Raw genomic sequence first — 19,713 nt, 5'->3', positions numbered from 1 at the left:
ATCTATCTATCTATCTATCTATCTATCTATCTATCTATCTATCTATCTATCTATCTATCTATCTATCTATCTATCTATCTATCTATCTATCTATCTATCTATCTATCTATCTATCTATCTATCTATCTATCGAGCTCATGATAAATGCCTTACAAAGCATATCTCAGAGTGAGTTCAGAGCCCGTTGGAACCCCTCAGTTGCATGTTAAACCATCAATATCTCAAACAAAACTTTGTTTAAGAAATAACACAGATATGGTGCAAAGGGCCACCATTGTCACTGTAAGCCTAGAAAAGGACCAAAGAAAGACAACCCCAGGGGAGAGCGCTCTGCTCACTCCTGAGAAAAAAGAGGAAAAATAAAACCCTGTGCAGCTGCCTTGTGTACGTCCTCAGCCTGGCCCCATAAAAAGCTCACAGAGAGAGGCAGCTCGGCTCGTTAGCAAAGACACGCTTGTCACAATGTTAAGTTTGAGTTGAGGCAGATGGATGAAGCTGATAATGAAATGTCATTGAAGTCAAATCAAAAGGAAGTTATCGAAAAGGCGAAGCGTTCACCAAGCTTTGCACCAACTCGAACGGTTCTGTGCATTGAGAGCTGTGTAGAGTAGAACCGCAGAGGTGACCCTATTTATGAATCCGGTATGACGAGAAGTGAAATGTACAGTAAGCAGAGCACAGCTGAATACTTTAGGGCCAGTTTTGGAAATGCTGACTACCGCTACAGCAAAAATAGGAATGTTGCACAAACACGGCACATCCAGTTGCTGGACAATGAAATATGTGTCACAAAATAACCTCAGGACAAAATTCACCCAGAAGAGCAGCTTTGGAGTGCCGGAGATAGAGTGAATATTTTTACATATTCCGTCACTCCACAGCCTCAACTAAGATGGCAGATTATTTAGTCCTATTTGCCGAATGCACTCCCATTTATCATCCATGGTGAGCAGAAAATGTAAGCCTCCGCTCCCAGGCTAATCCACAGAGGATTGCACCTTTGGGCCATTAAGTGCCATTTGCATTAAGGGTGTCCTTTCTTTTATTTGCCAGACAGCAGTCATTCTGTGCAGCTGAACTTGCTGCATAATGTCTCAAAGCTACTTTATGTAACGTGTACAGAAATCTGGGGGAAGCTGGTGCACTGCAATATTTGCATGCAGCACACTCTTGTTATACAAAGCTTTGACAGGCACTGTTAGGAGAATGTTCCACTCACTAGGTGCAGTGGGTGAATATTGTTCCCTTCCTGTGTTGCCTCTTTGACACAGAGCTTCAGTAAATATGGGCTTCGGTCTGAATTGGAATAAAAATTGAGGGGATTTGTGTCAAATGCTTATCCAAGCATGCTTATCCAAGCATTTGACACAAAGAATCTTATTAAATGTCTATCTTGTTTTTTCTGAATAAAGCAGAAGTAAAATCACGTTCTGAGATTACCATATCCCTGAGAAATATGTCGTTAACCACTCAGTTAAAAATCAATGACCAAAACAATCACAGTGCATACAAAGCTGGGTTTCTCTGAGCAGTGTTCTCTGCTCTGAGACACTGGAGGCCCCGAAACAGGTCTCAGATCAGCTCGAATGAACCACTGTGGTACCACCATTTTAAGGCTACTTGTTAGTCACAATTTCAGACTCGTTTCACCTTCTGGAAATGGAAACAGTAAAAGTCTGTGAAAGGGAGCATCTTCAGAGGATCTGCACATACGTCACTGCTCCATCTGCACAATAACGACACACTCCCCTCTGAGTGGCAAAAACATTCAGCATGGCTGCTGTTGCTCGTCGTAATGAATATCTTTGCATGTTTGATTTTTGATAACAACATCCTTGAGGACATTTGAAGTCCTATCATGTCTACCATACTGTACTAACTGAGAGATACAGCTCACCTTGGTGGTGAGGGGGTGTGGTTTGCAGAGAGAGAGCTAATTTAATTTAAATGTGGCACACACAAGTGTGATTTAAAGCACATCAACGTGTCTGCGCCACATCATGCAACGGTAACCGAGGCAGTCCCGCATCAGGCAATCTCAACTCAGAATTAAATGTGGATTTAAAAGTGAGTTGGGGAAAGTTCCCAGACACTTCAGACAGATCTATTCAATGTCTTATCTTAGCGTTGAACAAAATGAACAGCTGAGATGGCGAGGCGCGATTGCACTGCACATCCCCGACATGTTCTAAGAGCTGACCTGTGGAAGTTAAAGTCAACAGTCTGGAAAAGATGTGAACACCAGAAAATGGACCTTTACCAAAACATACTTTATGTGTATGAAGAAGCTACAATGACACCAATTAACACGAACCTTCGTGTAAATTAAGCTACATTTTACGTTTAGCATTTTGTCCATGTGCATAATTAGTTTTTTTTTGTTTTTTGTAGCATGAAAACTGAACAGAAATACCCTCGAGAGATAAGAACACACAAAAGTTTTGAGAAAATGTCTTTGAAGGCTCTGAACCAAGCAGTGCTTAACTAGGATGAGCAGCTTCCTTCCTCTGTCTCCTCTCTGTTTGAGGACGCAAAAGAAGGCTGTTACTGCCATCTCTCTAAGGGACTGTGTATTTGTACTCCACAAACTGCGCCTCGACTTTGGGTACACTGTTTACTTCTGGCACACCATATTGTGTCATGTCTGTTAGAACTGTGAGAGAAGGCAGTCGGGTCCACACTCTCAATTTCCCAGAGCTAAGCAACATAAAAAAAAAATAAAAAAAGTTCCCCTTAACTCGGATGAAATTCTGGAGCGTTTACAATGCTTCCTTTTGTAAACGAATCAAGGTGATCAACAGGTCAAAATACAAAGCTCCACTACAGGATACAATGTTCCTGTCACATGTGGCATGAAAAAGTGTCTACTTCAAGTCCATTCTTTCCTGTTGGAAATTCAATAACCGCCAGTAGGTGTGGTATTTCTTCATGGGACCACATCTGACTGAGTATGCCACACGACTCTCGTGTTCCATACTCACGAGCAGCAAAAAAAAGCAGCGATATGGCAAAAAAAAAACAATATTATCACAATATCATTTTCTACACTGATCAATCTCGATCACGATACAGAGTTTGCTGATGCTGTAAATTTAGAAAGTATACTAATAATGACGGCAACACAAAAACAAATACAGTTCAACTTGAGAAGGGAGTTTGTAAGATCTGGAACCGTAATCTCTTTGGTTTCTTTTTGTGTCGTATGGGGAGGCAGCCACAGGCGATGCCACGATGCTTCTCTGTTTGCACTGCAGGGACCGGTGCACCCATTTTCATGCTTTCTGCATCACTGCTGGGGTGAAACCTTTTCAGGCGATTAAACATTTTAGTCGTGTTTCCACTTTTGGCGTTCACCAACCCAATGACAAAGTTTGCTAACCGTGTTCATCAGTTCTTCATCGTTTCCACTGAACGCCAAACCACCTCCATGTTACTGACGATAACGCCAGCCTCTAGAACAGTCCATTCAGACCGTCAAATTTAGGTTCCCTGGTGTTTGAATGAGCTACCATTTAATGAGAGCAGGGAGCATCCCTCTCTACCTTCTCAGAAACACTCGTGTCCTCTGAGAACAGCTCCTCTCCTAGCACCTCTAAACACACATTTACTTACACTTCTGCAATTCTGTGTTTGGCTTTACCTGCTGTGCTTCTACTGATTTCACGCTTCATGTATAGTTCAGTCCAGTTTTTTAACCGCACCAAAGCACGAAGGCTTTTCTTGACTTGTGAGTCGCTTTGGATAAAAGCTAATAAGGCATTATGTGCATGCCCCTTCTTTAACTGATGTGGAGGTCTTTTTTTCAAAATGAGTGAGGCAGCTTTCATATGTAAACAGCCTTTTAGAACCGAGTACACTGCAGTGCTTTAACTAATGTAGTTTAAGTGCTGAACACAAGGTAATAATGAATTAATCAAGCCTCCAATGTACTCCTGACTCAGACAGAGCTCTTTACATGCCCACAGGTTTCAGCTGACAAGAAGGATTTGTTAAGGGAAAATGGTAACTCTTGGAAAAAAAAAAAAAGTTGTGGCAGGTTTATGAACTGGAAGCTAACAGAATCAATATTTCAGCGGCTCACTTGGGAACTTGATTTGACTGGAGCTAATTGAACAAAGCAAAGAAACACAGGTAATTGAAAACAATGTTGTTCCACCGGATGAAGGACTAAGCTGAAGTAAATTTGAATAATTAATCATAAACAATACAAGCAATGCTGGGTTCTTGGCCTTGTCTTCCTTCTTGCTAAAGAAAGCGCTTAGATTTTTTGCGCAAATGCTAAATGCTCGAGTGAAAAACTAATTAATGTCCCTCACCTTTGCCTCTGTGGCCTTTCATGTTGTTTTCATTTGAAATGGAAAGCAAAACTGAGGAGGATAATGAAAGCCAAACCATGTTTCCATAAAGACCGTTCACTGCATTCCTCCGAAAGAAATCCACCGTAAATGTCGCGTGTGTCGCTGACGTATAAAAGTACACGTGCGGTTAAAAGAGCTGGCAGCCACGAGCTGTGAGCAGATAATTAAGAACATCTTCAGAAATACAGGAGCAGCACGCACAAAAGTCTTTCTCACAGTCAAATGACAGATGCAAAGACTAAATGCACCACAGACACACTGACTAACAGCCACATAATTAATACACTCAGCTTACTTTTTCAGTGTTTGTATGACCAGGATTAAATAATTCATAATGGTTCCACTGCATAAAGAGGGCCTCGCTGTTTGTAACATGAGAAATGCTATTACCTGCATTTTACCTGCTATTACCAACTTTTTAATTCCTTTGTTCAGCCAGCACAGTCCGCTCAGATAAATAACACCTTTATAAATATGTAAAGAGGGGAGAGTCTGTCAGCTGATGACATGTTGAAGCTCTTTTTGTTCATAAGGAGCAGTTTTACCCTCCTCTGGGTGCACCCTGAGAATATTTAAAAGAGGTTTATTGTAGACCTGCCATCATTCTGGCCAGTGTGATACAGCAGAGGGCTTGAAATGTAAGTAGGACATTTACCAGAGACAAAAAGAAACAGCAACATTTGCATTTTTCTCCCCAGGTTCATAGAAGGCCATCCCGAAGAGTTATACAAAGTTCAATGGTGAGTGCGTGAGCCTGCATTTGTAATGAAGCGTAAGGCAGCATGATACGCCGAATCTATCTTCTTTTTAAAGTGGATGAAGATGCATGCATATGGATAATACCACCATAGTCACAGAGAAAAACGAGCACTGTACTGTTGTCTTTGAGGCCAACGTTTTGGGTCTTGAGCCGGGACAATTACCCGAGGCACACATAGAAGGGAAAACTGGACTGTTGCAGCACTGAGCTTTGACCTAAATCACAATAAAAAAAAACTTTGGACATAGATGAAATTTGCCATTTCAAAAAGGACTCCAGATTGCTTTGTGATGCATTAAAGTAGATCACGGTAGCAATGTAAGACAAGTCATACTAAAAACGATAAGATTGCCCTGCTTCTAATACGGGCCTGTTAACATCAGCCACTGAAGTGAAGAAAGGCCTTAATCTCTATTTCAAGAGTCATGGTACCTGGGGAAACCATGATCACTAAATATTCTGGGCACAGGCTCAGCTCAGAGGGACATTAGGATAGTGGGCATGTGTTCTGTGCTCAGAAAGGTGAATTTGCTTCAGAGACGCTGCTTTAAAGTGCGTTAGATCACACTTGTTAAACAGAATGTTCCTCCTCGTCGGTTGTCCCATTAGCCTGGAATGTTACCCAAGGGTCCCTCCACTTTTCCCCTTTTCACACACTTTCATAAGGACATATCACCTGCAAATACAGTATTCATCATGACGGCTGTATGAATGACACAGAACAACGCTCCCATTAACGAATAGTGGTTAAAAAAGTAACCGAGAGCAGATAGTGCTAAAGCTTCCTTGGGCTTCAATGTCAGTGTCTAAAAAACATCAAACCAAGAGTCAGAGAACTTGCTTTGTGACACAGTGAGATCTATCTTGACAATTGTAGCACAATAAGACAAAAGATCATAAACATCAGCCAGGTGATCTGATTTGGTTGGCACCTGCAGCTTGAAAATGTTGAACTATTGTGCACTTTCAAGCACCAGCTGCTCCATCAATATGAGACAACAGATCCAGAATTCAATTCAGCAATGCAAGACGTCACCTTCAAAGCGGATGAGAAGTGAGGCTGCTTGCGCCTGAACAGCGCACCTGTGAATCCTGTGAATACAAGAGTTTTCTTTTTTTTCTTAGTGAAATCAGCAGAGTCTCTGACACCAGTGCCTCTTCAATTGTGTCTGAGTCCTTTCACACCAAGTGCACGTTTTTGATGAGCAAATCTGAATCCTTCATCTGACAAAAAAACATTACGCACTGACAACTTGTCCCTTACGCACAGCCACATGGTCCCTCGGTTTTCAACTTAAAGCGTCTATTTCTCACTTCCTTCTTTGGTCTTTTTTGCCTCAATTAATATCAAATCTCATCATTAGTTATCACCGCACTCACCGCTCCAGCAAACTAAAGAGCGAAGGATGGGCAAGGATTTTTGACTTTCCAAAAGTCATTAAACTATAAAAGATCAAATCATTTTTGCACCCGTTGTCTTGATATGGAGCCATTTTGTATTAAACGGCAGCCTGTAGTAATGACCGTCGCGAGGTTACAGTAATGCTTAGATCTGTTTGCAGAGTGCCATGAAAACTGAAATAATTGCTCTGTTTCTGAATAGTGTTTTCACTTGAAATGTACTGCCCTACACCAGGAACACTGCAGTTAGACAGAAACATGCTCACATTTAACAAAGAGAATTTAGAATACTCTGATCACGCAGCCTGCACAGAGTTCTTTATGTTCTGTCTCACTGTTCATTTAATCACATTATTAGCAAAGCAGAGCAACTGGGCTGACAATCATGAAAACCCTCTCTCACATGGTGTATCACATATAAACCCGTAATTTCAGTAAACATTATACTTGGCTGATGAAATGCAAGCCATCTGCAAGTTCAGCGGGTATCATTAGGTCAGTAAGCAGATTTTTTTTTGTGCTGATTTTGTAAGAAATGAGGGGGTAGACAATGCGTGTGCTCATCCAGGACTATACTTACTGCAGACCTCTAATCTGCTTTAAAGCCGTGTGGATTTACAGCTGCAGGGACACTTAGTCATCACAGCTCAGAGCCACATGTTTCAGCTTTAATTTGAATTCACCCTGACTGATGGAAAAATTTTAATGCATTTAACCTGTTTCAACAGTTGAACTGAGATGCGGCTCGATCATTTGTCCTATTTCAGAGGGTGAAAATATTGAAATTTCAATCCAAAGCCCAGCTGTTTTCTTTTAAGCTTTATTTAAGACAGTGGTTAAACTACAGCAAACTGGCTGGTTGTAGTAGCGAGGGACATTTCCAGGCAGCTCTGCATTTGTTTGTGTAATCAGTCATGACGGCACACAATTATTGATGCTTAACTTCTTAAAGATGAAAGTGCAGCTATTCTGATTTTAAAAATGCGTTTCAGTGGCTCATTTTGTGATGGTCTGTTCTTGCAAGAAAAAAAACTCTTAGTAAATCCAGTAAAAAATCCCGTCTCGATCCTGATTAAAGACGTTTTCACTGGTTATATGAAAACAGGAACCACTATTACATTTCAGGGTTCAAATTTACTGTAACTGTTTATGGAAGAACACTTTTATCACATTTATCACCCTGCACTGGGTGGAAATGTCAGTATATGGGTGGATGAAATCCTCTGTCGCAGTTGTAAACAAACCACGGATGAAGGCAGGCGCGGGCTAAGCAGTATCTGGGATTAAAAACTTCTGATCACTGTAAGGAGCGCAGGCTGTTGCAATCACAGTGGGGGATCACTTCTGGCAGCAGAGTGACAAGAATCTGAAGTTTTTAATCCAGCAGATACAGTTGAACACATGCCTGCCAGAACACAGCTCATTTATGCCAGAATTTCACTAAACATCACCCAAGATGCTAAATTTGAATTGCAGTAAAACAATCAAACCTACCTTCAGTTTTATACAAATACAAATACTTTATTTGCCTCAAAAATACAAAAGCAAGTATGAATACTGTGCCCTCTGATTGGTCTACATATACACCACCTCAGAACATCAGAGGGTCTCCTGGAGCGTCTGGTGCCAGAATGTTAGCAATAGATGCTTTGGGCCCTTTGGGTTATGGGTTGGGGTCTTTGCAGGTTATCTCACACAGATCCTATCAGATCCATCAGACTGGTGTCTATGGAGTTCGAAGGATGCACGAACACCTCAGACTGTCATGTCCCTTGAGCCCTTTTTAAGCAGCTCTTTGCGGGGTCCACTGCTGTTGGGGAAGAGCTGTTTGACGTGGGTTTTCCTGGTCGAACATTGCATTGTAACATAATAAGTAGTGTTACTCACTTTACCTGTCAGTGTGGCTGATCGGTGTATAATCATCCAGTAAAGTGGAAAATAAAACCTCAACTTCCTGTTATCTATCACACAGCGCAGTACATGGATAATAATTACCTGAAACACAACCTGTGAGTCTGCTCCATCTTTTTAATCCTGAATCCAGTGTAGCTTTCTGAGCAGTAAGAACATTCTTCCAGTCCACTTTAACTGTCATCAACTGTATGTAGCCCTAGGCAGTGGGAAATGTCTGAGTGGTTTAAATATGCACTCAGACAAAGTCTTGTTTTCCCAATAAAAGCAAAGGTAAAGAGGGAAATGGAGTGCGATTGCTTTTAGGCAGATGTCCTGCTTTAATATTCAGTTGTATCAAAAGAAAAAAAAAAGTTCAGCGCTGAAACCCCTGTTGAGTTATTCACAAAAACATATTGCGAGCACATAATAAAGAGCTCAGAGTGTCCTGCTGTGTTTTCTGAGGATGAAGCAGCAAACATCAAACTACATTCTCAAAGCATAACTGGCTGGGAGTCTCTGAAATACGCCCAGTCGTGCTGAACTGTGCTGGACCGCGAGCTTCAGAGGAGAGTGTCAGAACTCCACGTGAAAGTGCTCCATACTGTTTCTACAGACCATTTTTCAGATCCTACTGACCAACATGAAAGCCTCTGGATGACTCAGATGCTTTCCAACAGACTTCAGAAAACTAAGCAGACGCCACGAGGCATCAGCCAAAATCCAAGTCTCCTCAAAGCTCCCTCCTCCCCACCTTCGTTCTGTCCCAAACCAAAACAAGGACAACACCGTAATGACCCAACTGGCAGCCGCTCAGCTCAGCATCATGAGCGAAAATGAAATTGATTTGAAAATCCTGCGCCGGCCCGGACTGGAAGAGAGGGGATTATTGTGCTGATTGTCCTAATGCTGTGGCCATCCCCCACACTAATTCTACCCAACAATTCCTCTCTCCTCGCCCTGTTTGTGGCTATCTTTCTTGATAGAGGTCCTTGACCCTCAGTCCGAACCTCTCTTAACCTTTTTTCTTTATCTTCCTTAAACTCTAAAAATGAAAAATAGGTCGAACTCTGAACTGTTGATTGATACAGAGAAATTATTGAGCGCAGGGCACCCTGGGGGCTGCACATCCCACATCGTGTTGCACTGTTGCCCCTTGCCTGGAAACCACAAATTTAATCTGTTTTTCTTCCATTTGCCTTTGCTGGACAGCTTAAGTTTCAGCCTTTCTAAAGCTTTGTCCTGTCTGTGAAAATTCATATCGGCATTGCGTTTTCATCACGGTTTAACGTGACAGTAATTTGGATTACAGGTTATTTCTATGTAACTGTGGTGGATTTCAATGGTATTACTTTAACTTTTCATGGCAGTGACCTACGTTAGAATGAATCGGTGGTAAGTTCAGGTTGGTTCCCTAAGAGTTTGACAAACACCAGTCTCTTATGTGTAACATTAAGCCTAATAACTACATTGATCCACAGCACAGAAAGGAGCAATTTCACATCGGATGCTCAAGAATTGTATGATCCCTCCACTTTCTGGGCTCCAAAATCACTGCATGCCCACGTCTGCCTTCTAAAATCACGGCACGCATTTTGAATTATGTGAAACAGTCACGCACAGTCAAAACCTGTGCATGCTGCATGTTACATGCCTGCTTATTCCATTGCCAATTGGACCGTGCTTACGTTCTGCATTACCTTAAACTGTCACAAAAAGGGGGATGTTAACTATAAAATGTTCAAACACATTTATAAGGAAGTAAGAGAGGATGTTACACTGTGGACTGTCACATGAGGAAACTAGTTTGAACCCCATCTGAACCAATTTCATCAAAGGACTTTTAATGGTTCAAAATCTTTTTGTCAGTCGGATGTTGGTTCGGGTTAATGATAAAAAAATATACATGGTTAGGGTTTGACATTATTAAATGCATGGTTGTAGGTATGTATTGTGTCAAATGAAAGTTGTTTTTAATGTAAAAAAGCAGGCTGATGAAAATATTTCTATCTAAAAAACTCAGCTCCTTTCACTGTAAAACTGCACCAACTGTAAAACTGCCTTTAACTCATTATTGATCATTTGGACAGTCTGTATTTGAGCCTCTTTTTTGACCTAAAGAATGTTCCACAATCATGTGAAATGTGTTTTTGATGATTATTATTTTCTCTTCTTTTTTCGGTAAAATGTAACATCATTTAAAGATATTTAGTTGATTTGACTCAGGGCACTTCAAGCCGAGGTACAATCAATTCAACACTACAATCCTAAATGTGACTGCACCCACCTCCACCAACTATTCTGTACAATTCTGTCATCATCCTCTGTGCACACAGAAAATAAAAATAAAAAAAGGGGGGGGGGGGCACAAGATCAAATAGTTTGCACAGCGGAGCACTGCTTCATGTTGCCGCTGCTGCTTTTGTCAAAGACACAAAGACAACCCTCCTACCTGGTTTCAAACCTCATGTGTCTTGTGCACTCACTCACACACAGAGATACGCACATTTCTGACTCTTCCTGCACAGATCAACTGTCTTTATGTTTGAAATGTGACATCTGGTTGAGTGATAAAACTTCTTGGTTTTGGATACTTGTGGATTGTCAGCAACCTTTATTATCATCATATACACTGCGCTTTGTGTTCAAACAGACTCGATAGGGCAAGTTCTTTTATTAAACTATTGTTACTTGAGGCTATTTTACACTTCCATCCCAGTACATTTTCCACAAACACACTGCACTATCTCCTCTACTGCTATTCTTTTACTGATTTAGTGACGAATTGTATCTAAGAATATATACAATGAATAAAGTGGGGGAGTTTATGCATCTCGGAGTCTTGTTCAGGAGTCAGTGTGGAATGGATGATGATGCTGCACCAGTCTGTTGTGATTAAGAATTAACTGAGCTCAAAGGCAAAACTATCAGTCAATTTGTCAATCTATGTTCCAACACTCGCCTATGATCATGAGCTGGGGTTATTGACAGAGAGAATGCGATAGCAAAGACAAGCCGCCGAAATGTGGTTCCTTTAAAGTGTTTAACCCAGTGTTTCCCAATCCTGGTCCTCAAGGCACCCCGCCCTGCATGTTTTCCATGTTTCCCTACTCCAGCACCCATGATTCAAATGAATGGGTCAGGTCTTTAAGCTCTGCAGAAGGCTGAGGACGACTACAAGTTAGAGGCTCGGTCATCCAGGATGATCCCAGAACACAGTCACAGCTCCTCCAAATGGAAACGAGACAGCTGAGGTTCAGGCATTTAATCAAGATGACTTCTGCACAACTCCCGGAGGAACTGCAGGAGACCTCAGGACAGACCCAGGACTTGCTGGAGAGATTATAACACTTGGTTGGTTCCGTTAGAATTGTCTTTGTATTGCCCTGGAAGAGTTGAAGGGGGATTGCAGCCCATGCAAACCGATCCGGAATTTGCAGTAGAAACTGGATGGGCGAACAATGAATAATGTAACAAGCTTTTAAGATACAGCACATTGTATGTATTCTGACAAAAAGCAATGTGTGTGGTGAAGGTCACATTTTACATGTCTTTGAGTGTTCTTCTGGTCAGTTCAGAGCTCCTGTAGTGATATTTTCTTCAAAAGACTCTGTAAATGATCAGTAACCATTGCATTTATCCATCCACATACTGTTCCACATGGTCTGTATTCGTCTCATTTACTTCCTGTGACTAAGACTGAAATTCTGCTTTTAGAGTCTGCGTAACAGCTGATTCTTCTAAAGACAGGACGAAGATCGACCGCTTGCTTTTCATAAGAAAATGGAGCCACCTGGCACGCTGAAGGGACATAGTGTACGATCAGCCTTCCTCACAGTGGAATATGCTGGGATCTGCAGCTGATTTGCTGCATCGGAAAAGTCTTTGTGTCCATGTTGGGAAAATGCCCCTCTTCGGAGTGAGCTAACGCACACATCAGCACCCAAAGATACAACCACCAGAGTTCAATAGTTGAGGCTTTAATAATGCAAATGAAAATAACTTCTCAGGCATTGCAAACTGTAATAGGACTTGAATTAGGCTAACGCTGTGTCTTATGTAGTGTCAGAGCCTCTAGCAGATTTCACACACACGATATTCGACAGACTCTGATTTAAATTAAAGTCAGAGCTCTAGGGTAAATTATGACAAAGATCCTTTGGGGCATAGCACAAGTGTAGAATCATTCTCACTGAAAGTAACGAGGCAGGCAGGAAGTATTGTCAAAGTGCAAATAATTGATCCAGAAGAGAGCAATCACTGGGACTGTGTCATCTATGTCTTAATAAGCAATTGTCAATTATCAAGGCTTCTCCTGACACTACCTCCTCCTTAAGGCCTTTACATAGAGACAAGTTGGGGGGGGGCAATTAAATGGCAGACTATTGTGGAGCAGAAAGGACTTAAAGAAGTGTGGAGACATTTTTATTTTTCCATCAATAAGGATTCTCAGCGTGTCTCGCTGAGACTGAGAACAAACTGATTTCACTTGTCGGCATCATCCTTGTAAAAAGAGGGGGAAAAAAGAAAATCAGGCTATGCAGCCATGGATGCTCGTTCTGAAGGGTTGTTTTCAGTGACCTAAATCTTATGGGTCTGAACATGAGTGCTGGGAGACAGGCCTAGATTTAATATGCTGGGACTTCTGTTCATGCTTTCCAGGGGCAAATGTCACATCAAGCAGATACAAATTAGAAAAAAAAAAGAAGACCTACCCCCACCCCCGAGGGCAACAAGACAGCTTGGGGACAAGACATCTTGTAAGACCCAGATAGTTGGTAATCTTTGAACTCAATGCAGAGCCACTTGGTCATTAACATCATGGGAAACTAGCGATGCTGTGTGCTTACTTAATTACTCCTTAGGAAAGCATGTTGCACAAGACCAACAGAAACCTTTTAATTAAAACGGTTTAATCCCTCAGGAAACTGTACATCAGATTGCCTATAATTTACTTTACATCGGTGGTGTGAAAATGTTCCCGAGGGTGACACCACACCAACGCAGCGACTGTCTTTAAAAGAATAATCTCACACAGATTAACCTCTGGGTCACCTGCTCAGTCAAGAGCTCAAAGGTTAAGAGTGTCTTAATCTATACATGTGATGCAGACTTAAAGGAGAATGGGTCTTTTGAATTTTACTCTTAGACAGAGGACAGGCGAGTGATAGATATAGAATTAATGCCGTTCCCAATGGGCACCAAAAGTCAGGAGAAATATCTATTTGTTGTCTTGTTACGGGGTCTGAGGAAGCACACTTTCCTAAAGTCTTGAGTCACCCTTCACTTCTTCATATCTTGCCTCTAAGGAGTCAAGCTTTCTGGAAAAAAGCTTCAAAGTAAGCAATAAAACAGTTCTCTGGGGTTTTCTGAAGGTTTTTAAAGTTTGTCTTTGGATATCTGCTGGTTTTTCACTCATTTTCACCTCGATTCTTGGTTTTCTTGTTTGATAAGCAACTTAACGCTGACCTCTGGATCACTAAAGTACAAAAAGGCACGTGTGTCTACACATCACAGACGATCAAATACAAAAAGGATCTTTAGGCACTATCTCAAGGACACATTATTTGTTCCTATTTATTTAGTTATGTCTACAAAAAAAGCCCCAAAGATAACACAGTTTCACAGACATAGAAACAGTAGTTTGTCACCAACAAGGTGATTCTCAAAGAAGGTGATGACCTATAGTAGCCACAGCGGATCTGAAAGTCCTTAAAATTCAGCAAAAAGCAGACACAGGTCTAAATAGATGCAAGTCCCTTCAGTTGATGCAGCCATTGTTCAACAAGGCTTCATCAGAAATGGTCTCCGCTGAATAGTGGCTGTCAAGAAGCCATTCTTAGTGAAGAGAGACATGGATAAAAAGGCTGAGATATGCAGAATGGCATAAGAACTGGACTGAAAGTCAGTGGCAACGGGTCTTATGGAGGGATGAATCCTCCCCAGAGCCCAGACCTCAACATTATTGAAGCAGTATGGGACCATCTTGAGGGAGAACGGCACAAAAGGCAGCCAATATCCAAAGATGAGCTTTGGGATGTCCTTCAAGAAGCCTGGAGAACTATTCCTGAAGACTGCTTAAAGAAATTACAAGAAAGCTTGTCTAAGATGGTTCAGGGTGTGTTGAAGGATGAAGTTGGTCAAACCTAAATTACTTACAAGCTTGTTAGAATTGTACAAGCTCCATTTGTGACTTGTTTGTGACTCCGTTTGTTCCTTTCCTCTATATAAAAGGAACTGGAAGATATTTGCATCAATCTCAAAATTCAGATGTTCTATAAGCTCTTCAGCCAAATATAATTCTGGGGTAACGTTTGTTTTTCCTTAAATCAGTGAAGAAGGAAAGAGGGAAAAAACAACAACACAATTTTTGAAAACAATGCACTGGATATTTTCTTGACATAGACTTATCTGCAGTCATTAAGCTTGAGTAGATAGTTCTGACACAACGTTTCACTGAGTCACAACAGAGCAGCAAATCTGGAAGTTTCAAGCATGAAGAGGCTTTGCTTTCCTTATTCATTCAGCATGACACAGTTCCTGGCCCCTGGTAAAAATACATTTTCTTTCTCATTGTAGGAGCGAGGGTTCTGTCACAGCGGTTGTTTGGCCACATACTGATTTCATACTCCGTCTCTCCTCTTGTGCCTCGAGTGTTAAGACTGCAGCCCTAGGCTCCACCGAGCCTTGTTACGCCTGCCGGCCACCAAAGTCCCACCCCATCACAAAGAAAAAACAGCTTACAGAATCAGTTGCAGCATGTTGTTTGACAAATTACCAGCAGACGGCCTCCCACCACCACTCAAACTTTTTACGTTTTAACACTCGTGGGTTTATTTTTCTTCCTCTCGCTCCCTCTGTATCTAATTTGTCAGGTGGAAACTGGGTGTGAGAAATGGTTGTGTTTTCCAACAGAGCCACGGGGGGCTGAGTTGCAGTTTATCGCTGCCTGACTGGAGATAAATAAAGGCCGCTCATCAATCCCGACGAGAATCAACGCAAACATTGAATTAATTATGACACTGGCTATGTGATTACCACAAACAATTAGTCAAAACTGTTTAAGAGGGTGAAGAGGTGGGCTTTTGATCTGGGTGTTTTCTTGGATGCGGGAATCAAATTCGACTCTGGCTGACTGTACGGTCACCACCTTTTGGGGAGAACAGACTCACTGGGGGACCACATAGTTAAAATATAGTGAAGACACAGTCAAGTGGATTTGGAAGGTGAAATAAATAGCTGTGACCCAAACAGTAACTGAGTCAATCAACTAATTTAATCAACAGACACTTGGATCGATGACACCTGCTTGCAAGAAGGAATCCATTAAACTGATTCATTTCTGCTTCTTTGTGTGTGTGTGTGTGTGTGTGTGTGTGTGTGTGTGTGTGAGGGTTCTCTGTATGCAAGATGTGGATATGTGTAAGAAAAACTTTCCTAAATTGTGTCTTGTTTCTTTCTTTCTGTGTGTGTGTGTGTGTCTGCAAGCATTTTGACAGGCTGTGCTAAAGGTCTATCCCATAATTGCATTTCACATTCTCGCACTCATTAGGCCAGACTGGGGAGATGCACTGTAAATACCGCCTGAAAATGAACAGAGTAGGGAAAATCAATGCGGCTGACTGTTCTGTGTGCAGCCCATTATATCAGTGGATTTGCCCACATTACAGTGCACTCCGTTTTAGAGGATGTGCTGTGGTGGGAGACTGGGGGGGACAAAGCGCTTTGTTTACATTAAAGGAAACCCCCCCCCCCCGTTTTTTTAGCCTGTCACAAACACATGGCTGAGATCATGTAGTGGGTGACATCTGCCCAGCAGCATCACATTGGGCTATGACAAAGTTGATAGATTATATTGTCTGACAAGAAGTAATTAAGTAGACTGTGAGGCTATTTGGATACAAAAACTGACTAAAGACCAAACATGATTTTGCCGGCTTGAGTTTCAAATTAAAGTGTCAGCAAAAAGAGAATCTCTCCACACACACACACAGACTGCAGTTCATTTATTCCGAATGCCAAATGTCCTCAGAGGATACAAACAATTGCAAAGTTCTCAGCGCAGATCTGCCATTCATCATCCTCTTAGAAGTGTATAAATCCACCGTCTTTTGTCAGCAAACCGCGTAAGTAAAAAGCATCTCTTGACACCGTGACGCACTTTGTTCACCTCATGAAGGGGTTCCTGAATCAAGTTATTAAGGCAGAAAACGGCGTCTGTAAAATGCTGCTGCGGCTCTCTGTGCGTCACCGGAGGAGAGGCGTTTGCGCTTACATGAAATCCCTCCAAACATCATCATCCCTTCAAAAACCAAGCTTTATTATGTTAGAATAGCAGATTAGAGGCGAGACAATAAAGGAACTCACTGCAAATCCCAGCAGGGACTTTGCTGATACATGGTGGGGATCGAGATTTTTGCGATGACTGCCTGCTGAGATAAAAGTTCGAAGCAGATCAACTCAAATCCGTTTATTTTCCCATTCCCACGAAGCCTGATCTTGTGGGGGGAATAAAAGTATAACGCAGTCGTAATCGACACAGAATATCACAGAATTATCTTTCTCAACTACCCGAGGAGGATGCTGCTGCTGCTGAGGGAAACGGGGAGCAAAGTTGGAAGGTGAGTCCTACCTTATGATGGCTGTGTCACCCTGGCGGATGGTGATGTTGTCGGTGGCCCGCTGCATATCCACACTCCGGACGGGGAATCCTGTGGGAATAAGACACAGCAGTCTGAAAAAAGAAGCCTGCAGTTGCCTCCAACACGATTTGCGTCCGACTTGCATTTTTTTAGAGCACAGAAGCGCGCGTTTCGGGAGCGATAGATCCAATAGTGATGTGGGGGGAAAGGAGGGGGAGAACGGAGTAGTCCAGACTTCTGGTGGTAAAAATGTTCCAAAGCAGCCCGGAATGAATGGGTGCGTAAAATAGTTTTGGAACGAAAAAGTACGGGCGCTATAGTCCAGAGATGCGTAATACTGTCAGTGTACAGGAACGGCACAGCCAGCAGCGGCGACAGAGAGAGGCGTGCTTCTGTTCGGAGTCTGGGAAAGTCAGTCCCCACCTCCACCTCCTCATCCTCCCTGTTTCTCGCACGCGCTCGCTCTCTCTCTCTCCCTCTCCCTCCCTCTCCCTCTCTCTCTCCCTCTCTCTCAGATTATCCGGCCGTATGACTATGAAGCTCCTCTCATTGGTTGTCAGGACAACAGCACCACCTGAGGTTCCTTTCAGTGAGACACAGCTGAGTGAGGACTGAGAAGCAAGTTTGTAACCGGGAAAATAGAGAAGTAATAAAGAGCGAAAGTTTATTTATCTTTAATATTTGAATACAAGCATCTAAGAGGGGTTGGGGCGAAAACCTCTCTCCCTGACCACATGCCGTCTACATACATTTAACTACGAGCTGATATCTCGCCTGAGAATAGACCACGAATAAAGAGACTCTCCCAGTGGGGATCACCAGAGTGTATCATTAGTCTTCAAACAAACAGTGTGATCGAGGCATCTATTTATCTAGAACACAGGCTCTCGAGGCGTTTTCTTGCCCGGCAGATACGCATTTGTCCACAAACTGTCTGGTGGATACTCTGGAGTTAATCGTTGTTTTGTGCAGATTAACTTCAGTGTGATGGTAGGTAAGATTGAAGTGACATTGCACGGCTCTGAACAGATGCCCACTTGGATCTTGTTCTATTATTTGCTCATGACAAATATGAAATTCAAAGTGGATAGCTTTGAGAACCACTGATATAAGAACTCAGTGGTCCCACAATAAAACATAAACTTTGCAAAAAGTTAATCCACCGATTATTGGGCACATGATCCATAACTGCATGGGGGAGCACAGCATCGCTGCATTTAATGAAAAAGTGATGAGAAAAGGTTGCTGCATAACTTTTAAGTAATTTGGAAGTCAGAGATCTTGAGGCATTCCAGTCAATGCAAAAAAAGAGTATTCCAATCAATTTTTTTTCCCAAGGTTACTATGAAATGCCATTGCAGGATTCAGTCTCTTTGCACTTTCACGGGCTGTTTTGTCACAGATCTGACGACTCGATTGAGGACAGGCATGGACAACAACATAGTTAAGATCAGCAAAAACATCATAGCTTGTGTGAAAACGGACTCTTCAATAGTGTATCACATCCAAATAATCTTTTTCGAAAGTATTGGCTGCCAAGCCCCATCCCCTTGGCTCAGCACAAAGGTTGTGTTGAACACACGAATCAGAACTCCTATTGAAGTTGTGCTGAGTGAGATTATGGAAATGCAGTATTTGTGTTCATCAGCATGACCATAAAGTTCTCTGTTGCATTTTTAAATTTCACAACTATCCGAGAGGCTGGGCTGGATATCAAATGTTGCATAGCCCTCATAAACTGATTAAAACCCTTCAATACCTCCACACATTCATTTTCACAGAGGGTGCTGCAGCTGGAGCTGAAAGAGTGCCCACAGCTTATTTTTGTCTTAGATGACAGCATCTAAAACAAAGGTTCAGAGACGAACAGCAACAAATCATAGACATAAAGAAACAAGATTGATCAATTTTACCATGCGTAAGAAAGTCTGCAGACCACTCTAAGCCCTGCTGAGTGGGGCTGGCATCTGCAGCCCATTAAAAAAATAATATACCAGCCAAATTATCAGAAACCGTTGTTCAAAACAGCCTGTGGGATACATTGTTATGCCATCCCTTAATACTGTCATAGTTACAAACTTGTCCACAAACATTATGATATTCAAATCTGTGCTGTTAGCCCTGACAATGTCGCATTGCTCCTTTTTCTAGACCAGAGCAAATCAAGTGGAAAGGAGAAGGAAAAGAAAAAAATAAGAACAAAGAGCATAAGCCCTGCTGACCATAACAGGACAAAGCTGAGATGTGGATGGCTTTACCACACATAACCAGTTCTTGTCCACACGACTGTGGCTGCCATGAGGCTTTAGCTTGGCATTTCATTTCATCCACTTTCTCCTTAAGCAAGGACACAAGTTTCAAAGATTTGTGTCTCCTATTTTATCATGAACTGCAAATGCAGAAGGAGCCTCTAATTTCACTGCTTGCCCATCATGCTCCAGTTTAATTGACCATAATCTAATGCTCATTTGAAGATGTGCTTAATGAACTGCAGAGTAACAGTTTAGGCAGCGTATTAAGCATTTTATGTGATTCAGACCACACATTAATACTAATATGAAGCATTGTTATTCGTTACACGGGGAGTTGCCATTTTTGTTTGTCTAATTTAGACCACTTGACTGCATATAGATATAGACACAGGGCATAATCTAGAGACTGT

The 19,713-nt window shown here is 42.0% G+C and overlaps 1 protein-coding gene across 3 annotated transcripts in view; it reads right to left on the bottom strand.

Annotated features, from left to right (window-relative positions):
* lsamp (limbic system associated membrane protein) overlaps positions 1-19,713 on the bottom strand; it is a 488,114-nt gene that overhangs the window by 219,368 nt on the left and 249,033 nt on the right. For 2 of the 3 annotated variants that reach the window (XM_072392921.1, XM_072392919.1), the window contains exon 1: positions 17,042-17,459. In XM_072392921.1, the coding sequence (XP_072249022.1) occupies positions 17,042-17,196 (155 nt within the window). In that variant the 5' untranslated portion in view covers positions 17,197-17,459. Of the gene's footprint in view, positions 1-17,041; positions 17,460-19,713 lie in introns of those variants that run through there. The other variant, XM_072392920.1, reaches the window with a different exon arrangement.

The sequence above is a fragment of the Leuresthes tenuis genome, unplaced genomic scaffold, assembly GCF_036924035.1.
Source record: "Leuresthes tenuis unplaced genomic scaffold, fLeuTen1.0.hap1 SCAF_9, whole genome shotgun sequence".
Classification (NCBI taxonomy): Eukaryota; Metazoa; Chordata; class Actinopteri; order Atheriniformes; family Atherinopsidae; genus Leuresthes; species Leuresthes tenuis.
Note: the sequence above shows the minus strand (reverse complement) of the source record. Positions and strands in the feature narration are given on the sequence as shown.